At 39.5% G+C, this 11,878-nt stretch overlaps 1 protein-coding gene across 40 annotated transcripts in view; it reads right to left on the bottom strand.

The window, feature by feature from the left end:
* The window catches only part of tspoap1 (TSPO associated protein 1), a 258,828-nt gene that overhangs the window by 30,822 nt on the left and 216,128 nt on the right, over positions 1–11,878 (bottom strand). For 33 of the 40 annotated variants that reach the window (XM_073951847.1, XM_073951852.1, XM_073951845.1 and 30 more), the window contains 2 exons: positions 10,737–10,892; positions 7,271–7,367 (listed from right to left, as the gene is read on the bottom strand). In XM_073951847.1, the coding sequence (XP_073807948.1) occupies positions 7,271–7,367; positions 10,737–10,892 (253 nt within the window). Of the gene's footprint in view, positions 1–7,270; positions 7,368–9,597; positions 10,333–10,736; positions 10,893–11,878 lie in introns of all 40 variants that reach the window. The other 7 variants (XM_073951817.1, XM_073951815.1, XM_073951814.1 and 4 more) reach the window with 1 other exon arrangement.

Here is an 11,878-nt window from a genome sequence, read left to right on the forward strand (position 1 = left end):
TCCCCTGGAACACCATCAACAGGTTCTACGTCACAATCACGCCCCCACAAGAGGAAGCTTCTGATTGGTTAACGCAGCGCGAATGTCCGCTGAAGTTGAGATTTTCGAACTCGAGAGATTCACGCGAAACGCACGTTAAGCAATTCGTGTCATTCGCACCGCGCCATTCGTGCATATCACGCCGCAGGATGTCTATTCGCGCGTTTGCATTGACTTAACATGTAAATCATTCGCGCTTTACCCTTGTTCCACGTCTGGTGTGAACGCAGCATAATAGAGAGTTTCTTAACCTTTTTCACTTCGAGGCCCACCTTTTTCTTCGAAAATTTCACTTTTTTCATAGAAGACATCTTTAAAAATTTTTTTTTTATAAAAATCTAATAATATTATTATTATTTTTTTTTAAAACGCAGACAGGTTTAAATCTCCTGATTTCCTCAGCTATATTATTTGGGCCTCTTCTTCAGTAAAGGAACCTGACAGGACTACAGGAGATGGAAAAAAAAAACTGCTGCTGCTTTGAATTAGACTGACTAATATTCATCTATTGATATACATGCTTTAAAATAAACAACCTAACCGTAACCGTAACTGTAAAATACAGTTAAAAAAACTCTCTAAATATGTTGAAACATCGATCTGAAGGCAGTTTGGTTTGTAGCTGGACATTATTGGAGTTCGCTGACAGGAACAGTGAACAGCTGTTCACTACTGAAACACCAAAGTGTCTCTCTAGATCCTCCTATACGGACACGCGTCAGTTATAAAACGCCCACAAGGCATTTATTTGGACAACTATTGAAGAAGATCTCTATTCTCTCAGAGTGAAGTATTTTCTAAGTGTAAAGCAGTTAATTTTCTCTTCTCAAAAAGTATGAAGTGTTTGCAGCAACATGCCAGCCTGTTAAAAACACTGTGTAAGATGAGTATGCCTGCACAGGAGCAAAACTAGGAGGAGGCTATGCAGAAGAATGACTTAATGACTGATTGTGTATAACTGAATATGTTAAGCACTGATTATATATGTTAAATACTTGTATGAAGCTTAGAGTGAGTAACATATTATTAAGTTAGTATGCTATCATGACAATGTATGTAAACATTTAGTCCTTTTGTATAGGTTACATCTATGGAGAGAGAACTTTGGTTTCAAAACAGTTGTTGACCTGACATAGACCTGTGACATCTCTGCTGACCATAGCAAGCTGGCTGAAAGCCAAGAATAGCAGGAACACAGAGTAAAAACTTATCCAAAAAAGGTCAAGAGTTAAAACAAGACACCTAGGGGTGTGGAAAATAACCTGTGTAAAGATTGCGGAAAACACAGAGACTTTACAAAGAGCAGAAGAAAGAGTAAGCGAAAGTGGAGGAGAATGCTCTGAGGTCTGCCCTGCTCTTTCTCGGCTTTATTATGGAGAATAAAGTTTATTTTTTGATATTCAAAACCTCCGGTCTGATCATTTCTAATTGATAAGAAGTCAAATTACGACACTATGCTGATATTATGAAGTGTTCACGAACTTGTGTGACTTTGATACAGTTTGAGTCGCAGACGTGAGGCACACATGAGCTGGTTTTTAGAATCATCATTACCTTTACATTTGTGTGACTGTTTGCTTTATACCATAGATATATACATTAGATGTCGCCTGGCCTATTGTTGTCTATTGGACGGAATGCGTCAATAGCGCCGCCATCTTGCAACAGGGTAGCGCTCCTTTGAAATGAATGCGGGACCAATGTACAGTGGAGGACTGTGGCCATCCAAAGCCAGGGATATACACATATACACATATATCTATGATCAGGAGTTTTCCTGGATGTTAGTATGTAATTTTTTTTTTCTAATTACGAAAATTATAATTTTATATAATAATAAATAAAAGCTTGTGTTTGTGTGTACAGAAATGTACTATTCACCCTCCCTGTTAAAATTTGATCTAATCATGTCCTGAAACACAGCTCCTCTCCTGCTTTCACTGCTCATACTGACGGAGGGAGCGATTCGTTTGTGAATGAATCCCCCGAACAACTCTTTCACTAACGTTAGGCGACAATAATACAAGTTTCTGGCAGCGCAGCATCTCGTTGTCATATTTCTTTTGCATTGTTTGCTGATTTTATTCAACAAAACTAGCATAAGCTGAGTGTTTAGTGCGAGTTGGAGCTGCTTTGCCGTATGGTGAATGCAGTAAGTGACTGTTATCATCAATAACGTTACCTGATTAGAACAAAAGTTCAGAACATACAAAAACAGAAAAAAAAACTTAATATTACCTATGAAATGTTCTGCCTTTGTGCTTTGTTTTCTTTGTTTGCTTGTTACTACACCCGTAGACAGCGCTAAAGTCCCGCATCTTCACGTAATAACACTGTCTTGACTAGTGCGGTTGAATGACACTTGTCCTGGGAGCACAGTACCAATGTGGCAGCACTATTGACGCATGCTCAGGGTCCCGATGCGATATCTAGTGTATATATCTATGGGTTTATACAACTGAGAACGGTGTCCCAGTTGACGCGAAGAGGTTGGAAATTTAAGCCACAGTTCTGTAATTAACAGTAAGGCTGTTTTTGCAGTCCGAATAAGCCTGTTCAATCACAGACATCAGGAAATGCCATTACTTGGATCCTTTCAATATGGCATATTTAATAATGAAATCAAATTAGTAAGTAAATTTTAAGCTTTTTAGTCTCGCGACCCACCTGCAGGATCGCTGAGGCCCACTAGTGTAAATTGTAAAAAACAAAGAAAACTAAGTTTCCATGACACTTTATATGACCAGATCTGGACATCACACATCTTTCAAGTATTTTCTGACTTGTTTTGCGACAGATAAATGCCAAAACATTTTATTAATGATATTTTTCTTTTCATTCGGCATGATGGTTGTTAAAAATTGCACCAAGCAAACTATATTCATTGTCTCCCCCACTTGAAAAACCCCAATGGTTCAGCCCAGGCGTGTCCTTAAATGAGGTAATCAAGATAAAACCTCCTGATCCTAAGCCGTCATGAGCCTCTGCAGGAGCGTGCACACCAGCCATCAGCACAGAACGAGCCTGACAGCAAGGAAGACCACACACCGATACACATCCAGAGCATTTTAAATAACGTTATTATTACTTAATAATAATGTGCATTATTATAACATGCCAAAAGAAGTGTAATACATGTTGTATATTATATTTTATATAGTTTATTGTTGTGATGCAAAGCTGAACTGTTAGCAACTCTGCTCCCCTACTGATAATACGACCATACTGTTTTTAACGCACCATATTTAAATCAAATAAATGTAGCACCATGGTGTGTGTATAAGAAATTTCATTTTTAAAATCATAACTTTAGTGAAAATATGGAAAAAAAGATACCATATTGCATTAAATAAAACAGATTCTGGAGCTCTTGGATAAGCTAATGCGTCCTGTTGGACATGCAAGCAAAATAACACAACTGTTCTGTACATTAGAGTCTGACATCTGGACGCTTAAGTGAAGAGGTTAAGAGGTTAAGAGTCGGCGGAAGTCATCTGACCTTTCCCTGTTTCTGGATGAGCTGGAATAGGGTTAAGTTGGGAATAGAGTGTAAAACGCAGATGGATAATCAGTGGTGGTCATAGGTGTCTGTCGTGTTTGCGTTAAGCTCCAGCAGTGAGATGTGCTCATCTCATTAGTGCGGATTAAGACCATCTGGAGCAACAATCAAGGGCAGAGCAAAGAAAAAGAGGACGGTGCAACCTCTGTGGGTCATGTTTCCAGGACACATTTGCGTGGCGATAGATTCAAAATGATATTAAATGCAATGATGTGTTTTAGGATCAGAGTTTGTCTGTGGTAAGAGAGGCTGGGCTGCAATGTTTGGATATTCCGGGAAGTGGATAGATGCCATTGACTTCCAAATCTCTACGATATTAGGGTGCGCAGGAATGATTTATCTCATAGCATCTATTAAGAGCTGCGTGCGCTAGATTCACTCCAGAATGATTGCTGATGCTGCGGTTATGAGTGCAAGCGGAGGAGTTGCATTGGTGTCATGACCCAGATGGGAGTGGGGTTTAGTATTGAAGGTCAGCCAATAGTAGCTTGCAACTAATGCTGGACCCTTACAGAAAACCACAACAGCTTTAGGTGTGTACAGTCCTGTTAAATGACATTTGAAAGATATGAAGATGATTTGGAACACAGATAAAACACTTGCGAAAGGTGGGGTTTTGGAACATTTTCATATGAAAACCATGTCATATTTACAAATGTGTGCACATTTGTTGATGTGTTTCAGAGGAAAATGTAAAAAAAAATATATATATATTTCATGTGTTCCAAATGTGTTCCACATGCGTTTAAAATGCGTTTCACATGCGTTTAAAATACGTTCCTCATGAGTTTAAAATGCGTTCCACATGCGTTAAAATGTTGCACTTGTTGAAAAAGTGTTCCACATGCGTTTCAAATGTGTCCCATGTGTTTCAAATGCATTCCACGTGTTTAAAATGCATTTCACATGGGTTTCAAATGCGTTTTACATGCATTTAAATTGCGATGCACATGCATATCAAATGCATTCCACATGCATTTCAAATGTGTCCCAAATGCGTAGCATGTTTCATATGCGTATAAAATGCATTTCAATTGTGTTGCATTTGTTTCAAATGTGTTTCACATGCTCGTAAAATGCCTTTCTTGTTTAAAATGTGTTCCACATGCATTTTAATTGCGTTAAAAATGTGTTTCAAATATCTTTTATTTTGAATGCATATCACATGCGATTAAAATGCTTTTCACATATGTTTAAATTGCATTCCACATGCATTATAATTGTATCCCATATGCGTTCAAAATGTTTCACGTGTTTCAAATGCATTCCTCATGCATTTAAAATGCGTTCAACATGCATTTAACAAGTTTTACAGGTGTTCAAAATGTGTTTCACAAGCATTTAAAATGCATTACACATGCACTTTAATTGTCCAATGTTTCAAATGTGTTTCACATGCTCGTAAAATGCCTTTCATGTTTAAAATGTGTTCCACATGCATTTTAATTTTTGAATACATATCACATGCGTTTAAATTGCGTTTCACATGTTTAAAATGCATTCCACATGTGTTCAAAATGTTTCACATGTTTCAAATGCATTCTTCATGCGTTTAAAATGCGTTCCACATGCATTTAACAAGTTTCACATGTGTTTAAAATGCATTCCACATGAATTTGACAAGTTTCACATGTGTTTAAAATGCGTTTCACATGCATTTAAAATGCATTACACATGCACTTCAATTGTGTCGCATATGTTTCAAATGTGTTTCACATGCTCGTAAAATGCCTTTCTTGTTTAAAATGTGTTCCACATGCATTTTAATTGCGTTAAAAATGTGTTTCAAATATCTTTTATTTTGAATGCATATCACATGCGATTAAAATGCTTTTCACATATGTTTAAATTGCATTCCACATGCATTATAATTGTATCCCATATGCGTTCAAAATGTTTCACGTGTTTCAAATGCATTCCTCATGCATTTAAAATGCGTTCAACATGCATTTAACAAGTTTTACAGGTGTTCAAAATGTGTTTCACAAGCATTTAAAATGCATTACACATGCACTTTAATTGTCCAATGTTTCAAATGTGTTTCACATGCTCGTAAAATGCCTTTCATGTTTAAAATGTGTTCCACATGCATTTTAATTTTTGAATACATATCACATGCGTTTAAATTGCGTTTCACATGTTTAAAATGCATTCCACATGTGTTCAAAATGTTTCACATGTTTCAAATGCATTCTTCATGCGTTTAAAATGCGTTCCACATGCATTTAACAAGTTTCACATGTGTTTAAAATGCATTCCACATGAATTTGACAAGTTTCACATGTGTTTAAAATGCGTTTCACATGCATTTAAAATGCATTACACATGCACTTCAATTGTGTCGCATATGTTTCAAATTTGTTTCACATGCTTGTAAAATGCCTTTCATGTTTAAAATGCGTTCTAAATGCATTTTAGTTTTTGATTACATCAAATGCATTTAAAATGCGTTTCACATGCGCTTAAAAATCGTTTCAAGTGTTCAAAATGAGTTCCACATGCATTTAAATTGTCCCACATGCATTCAAAATGCATTTTAAATGTGTCCCATGTGTTTTAAATGCGTTCCACATGCACTTAAAATGCGCTCCTCATGTTTAAAATGCATTTCACATGCGTTTAAAATGCGTTCCTCATGCATTTAAAATGCGTTCCTCATGCATTTAAAATGCGTTCCTCGTGCGTTTAAAATGTTCCACTTGTTGAAAATGTGTTCTGCATGCATTTCAAATGTGTCCCACAATTCAAATGTGTTTTACATGTGTTCAAAATGCCACTATGCACTAAAAATGTGTTCCATGTGTGATTAAAATGTGCTCCAAATATTTGATGTGATTCAACATGTGACTGCACATACAAAGTTCATGTGGCGTAAGCGGAAATACATTTTTTGCAAACACAGTGGTTGTGTAGTATTTACACACCCATGTTATTAAAGAGCGCACTGCAAAAAAATAAAATAAAAAAACGCTTTCCAAAGGGGTTCGCAAAATATATATTTTTTTCATTTTGACATTTTGCTTGCATAATTTGCAGTTTAATGGAAAAAATAAAATTATTATTTTTAAAACAATACAATATTTTTTGCTCATCTAAAAAATGCATCTTGGTTTAGGAATTTTTACATATTTGCACTAGAAACATTACAACTCTTAGTAAGAAAAGTAAGTAAAAAGCATTTTTTGCAGTGTGTATAATGTGCGATGTGTGTATAATGTATGATCTCTGACCTTGTTCATTTGATGTTTATTAAAATAGATGCACAGGGTGTTTTCCACCAAATCTTAACCCAGACTGAGTAAGCAGCAGGTGAGGTCACACAGACCAAAACAAAAACAGACGTAATTATACATAATCCATATTTCAAAGTAGAACACCTGGCTGTAGCATTTCTTTACAGAAGCGAATATGTAAACATTTTACATGCTATTTTACACTTTATGCAATGTTTAAGCACACAAGAAAAAGAAGCGATTGATAGTGTGAAGAAAGGTCTAAAGTGGATAAATGAGAGAGAGAAAAGGATGTGATCTATATGAGACACGGTGTTCGGGTATTATACAGGCTATTTTAAAAGTTGTTACTTCCTCCTGAGTTAAGACAAGCTAGAGAGAGAGAGAGAGAGAGAGAGAGAGAGAGAGAGAGAGGGAGGAAGAAGTGAGAAACTCTTACCTCTATGCAGTCTAATTTCAGAGCGTGTTGATTTTGGAGTGGCGTCGCACCACACTGCACCTGGATCTGTCAACGGTGCTTCTCTTCCACCTGGCTCCTAATTTGAGAGATACAAACAGTTAGATTATGGCATATGGGATACACAAACTCCATGTAATTACACCTATGAACACTAGGGGCTCCAGACTAGAACTGTTACTTTGAAGACACTTCATAATGAAAAACAAAACATTTATAGCTAAGCTTGCTTCAACATTGTCTACACAACTAAATGTATGCAAAAGCTTCAAGCTGTCTATCTCTATAGATAGATCGGCATAGATCAAGCCTTTGTATGTGTGTGCATCTTCCTAGTGTATTTACTAAAGTCACATACTGATACAATATGGTAGTTAGGGCAAAATGGCTTAATTGTTGCAAACTTTTTATTATTGAATTAGCACTTAGTCTGGAGTCCTGAGACATGAACAAACACAAGTCAAACACTTGCTCAAGCGACATTTGACTTCCAATCAACAGAAGCAGCAGCATACGGGTTGTTCTTCACAACACAACAGTGGGTTTCATGGTATCAAAGAGGAGATACCTGTGCAACACATTTTAACAAAGCATATCTGTGTAGTCTATTATTTGCTATACCAATACAATGCTGACAATACGGTGGGAACGAAGCATACCACTTGAATATCCTGCTAAATGATAATGCATAGCCACAATCACAACACAGCAACATTTTAACCAAACTGTGCCAAGACTAATACATAGACAAATATGCAGAGCAATGCAGTCAGGTGGACAACTACAAATATGATAAAGCTTTGCCTAAAGACTGGGATAAGGGGTGTAGGGTATACAATCAACTTCTAAGTATCTGATGTACAGGCTTAAACCTTCTGCATCCACAGCCGAGTCACTATGGTGGACCTGTGGTGAAGGCTATATAACTGTCCAAACTTTCTCAAAACTAAAATGATTGAAAATGGAATTGACCCTTGGTGGCAGTTTAATTGACAGGCAATCCAGCTAATTGTAATGCCAATATTCTGTACCCCAATCACTGTCCACCATGTTGTCAGACGAGCTTCATAGTAGAGCAGGGATCACCAAACTTGTTCCTGGAAGGCCGGTGTCCTGCAGATTTTACCTCCAACCCTAAAAAACACACCTGAACAAGCTAATCAAGGTCTTACTAGGTATTCTTGAAACATCCAGGCAGGTGTGTTGAGGCATGTTGGAAGTAAACCCTGCAGGGACACCGGCCCTCCAGGACCAGGATTGGTGACCCCTGTAGTAGAGTAACATGCTCATATGCAGACATCCCAAGTTGGGCAAAGTAATTTCTGGGGGCGACGTCAATCATATATGGGTGGTGGACCAGCCGTTGGTTGAGTGACCTTTTGGTAGAATGGGAGGGTGGTTGGCTTGGGAAGGGATAGATGGGGTGGGAGGCGTTGATATGGCCTGGTGGGTGTTGGTCGGGCATGCAACGTGTGTGTAGAGGGCTAGTTGCGCAAGCTGTATTTGAAGAATTTGAAGAAGGGGAAGGGGTGGGTGGGTGTTGCTGGGAGTTGTTGACGCCTCCATTTACAAGACATTATCACTCATTTGCAGGCATCAGGGAGTCACTATGCATATGCAAGAGACTTCTGGGAGACTTGGAATGTCTGCATAAGGGACTTGCAACCCAGAGAACAAGTTCCCAGAAAAGCTTCACCATGGCTGATTTTGGATGCCGGATAGAAGTGTGGCGGAGCTTGAAGAACTTTAAAAAACCCCTCCAAAGTATAAATGCTATAAGTCAAGACACACTGAACTGATAGTGACTGTTGTGGGTGCAAATTCGCACCCATCTTAGAACCATGGCTGACTCAGAAGTGTGGTGGGGCATTCAGAAGGGTCCATTGCCTAGTTTCTTTGAGATTGCTATTGCCAACTTTAAGAACCCGCTCCAAACTGTGAATGCTACAAGTGAAGCCACATTGAACTGATAGTGACTATTGTGGGTGCAAACTTGCACACATTTTAGGATGCAAAAGGTTTCAGCAATACTTTTAAGCAGGTGCACCCAATCCTGTTCCTGGAGATATACCTTCCAGCAGAGTCCATCCCTAATTAAAAACAACCCTATATGATCTGAAGAAGCACTTGATAATTAAAGACAGGTGCATTTGATCAAGGTTGCAGCTGAACTCTGTAGGACAGTAAATCTTCAGGAACAGGATTAGGCATCTCTATATCTAAAGGATTGGGAATTTTTTTCCAAGAAAGCTTCTTAAGGAAAAATGGCTGAGGTATAATGGGAGATGGATGGACAGAGGACAACCCACCCATGAGTGGCTGCTTGTGGGCAGCTCTGGCTGGGATCTGGAAGTGGGGGGCAAGTGGTGGTATTCATTGCTACCACCCTCCACCCACCACTCTGAACTCATCTGCTCTAAAACCACTTCTCCAGGGTCAAACATCTGAGGCTCCTCATCGTTATCAGTGCCATACTCTACATCAATCTCTGCTGAGTATCCGGTTGGTGACTTAATGCGGTGTACAGTCTTGCTAAGTAAATAAGGCCCTTGCGATGTTCCTGCCACCATGCCAGTGAGGTCCGATGTCATCTGGCTACGTAGCAAAGCTTCTCTTCTGAGTCGGTCACCACGTGCTTTGTGTGATGTCCGGCGCAGACCCCGATTTCCAGAACTAGGCGCAGCATACAGGCTACTGTCAGAGTCCAAATCAATCTCTTCCTCATCTAGGTAGTTGTAGGTGTCTACCGTGTCGGAATAGTGCACTTTAGGTCTAGACCTGACTGCTGTTGTCCCTTTGTACCTCACTACAGACTTTTCAGGTTCGGTTTTATGTTTATGACTGTGGTACGGGGGACGTCCACAATGCTGGTTCTTGAAGGAAGAGGTTCGGGAAGGTCTAGCATATGGCTCTGATTCGGTGTTGTCTTCCTCTTCTGTGACCTCTGGGATGCTGAAGAGCTGCTTGTTGTGGTAGGCATGAGGGGGCAGCTTTATAATCTTCTCCAAAACTTCCTCCTCACTGTCAGTTTCCCACATTTCAGACTGAGGTTGTTTTTAAAGAAGCATTGAGGGTTATCAAGGTATGAATGAAGTAATCGATTGAGAATACATGGATGAGAAAATGGTCGGTTTTGTTTGGTGTAAAAAGTGGAAAGAAAAGGAAAACAAGAAAAAGAAAGAAGAAAATTAAAATGCAACAGAGGGAATTTAAAAACAGAAAGAACATAAATGACAAGTATGGCTAGCAAAAATGCTTCATCACACAGCACAATCACAGCCAATCAGAGCATAGTGAGATTTTCAAATAAACAGTTACACTGAGTGAGCCAGAGTACACAATGCAATCCCAATATTGTAACCTGACACTAGCCACATCGCAAAATGACTTAATAGATTCTCCAAATATTCCCTGAGAAACACTAGAGCATTCATATGCATGCACCTACCCTGCCCTGAGCTGTACTATAACCTCTGGGAAGGACGTCAATGCTAGGCTCAGAGTACAGGTCTTCCTCCTCTTCCTCCAGTATGTCAGACAGGTCAGACCGACTGCTCTCTCCATGGTAGTCTGGCGGCGGGTTCATATGACCACCAGCATAAACCTAAATGTGTACAACAGAAACAATAAGGTTAATGTGACACCTGCACAGGTTGTCCAATCCTGCTCCCGGAAGGGTCAACTTTTTGCTAAATTTTAGTACTTGGCCAAACACTTCTATCTAAGTTCTTGATTAGCTGAGAGGGGTGTGTTTAACTGGATTTGGAGCTAAACATTGCAGAACAGTGGCCCTGCTGAAGCAGAACTGAAAAACCCTTAAGGGAGTCAAAATGCATTGTTTCTACGATGCATTGTGACGCAGACGAGAACGAATTGGCATCGGATTAGAGACCATAACCATGTTGTTACCATGATGTGCTTCTGATGTCATTTGACATGGTAGTGTGGCAGCTACTGTAACAGCAAGGGGTATGTAAGTGCAAGAATGGAAATGGGGAGACATGTGCAATTAGCATACTATGGAGAAGGGGGCAGATGTGCGAGCATGTAGCATACTAAGGTGAGGGGGTAAGATGCATGTGTAAGTAGCATAATATAGAAATAGGGTCAATATGCATGTGTGAGTAGCATACTATGGAAGGAGAGGGGGGACTCGTGTGCAAGTAGCATACTATTGCGAGGGAGGGTAAGACACATGTGCAAGTAGCATACTATGGTGAGGGGGAGTGAGATGTGTGTGTGAGTAGCATACTATGGAGGGGGAGGGGCGAGACGTGGGTAGAATAATATGGACTGGGGGGCAAGACGTGTGTGCAAGTCACATACTATGGGAAGGGGGACACTTGAAAGTAGCATCCTATGGCAAGGGAAGGGGCACATGTGTAAGTAGAATGCTATGGCAAGGGTGGGGGACACATGTACAAGCAACAAACTATGGCGAGGGAGGATGAGATGCGTGTACGGGTGGCACACTACGGTGAGACAAGTGTAGGTTCACACCCCTACCCTTTCACTACGACAACATGTACTGGTCATCTAAACAAAGACAATACAACAATTTTACGCATGAGAAAATGATTCCGACACTGA

This window comes from Danio rerio, chromosome 5 (genome assembly GCF_049306965.1).
Source record: "Danio rerio strain Tuebingen ecotype United States chromosome 5, GRCz12tu, whole genome shotgun sequence".
NCBI lineage: Eukaryota > Metazoa > Chordata > Actinopteri > Cypriniformes > Danionidae > Danio > Danio rerio.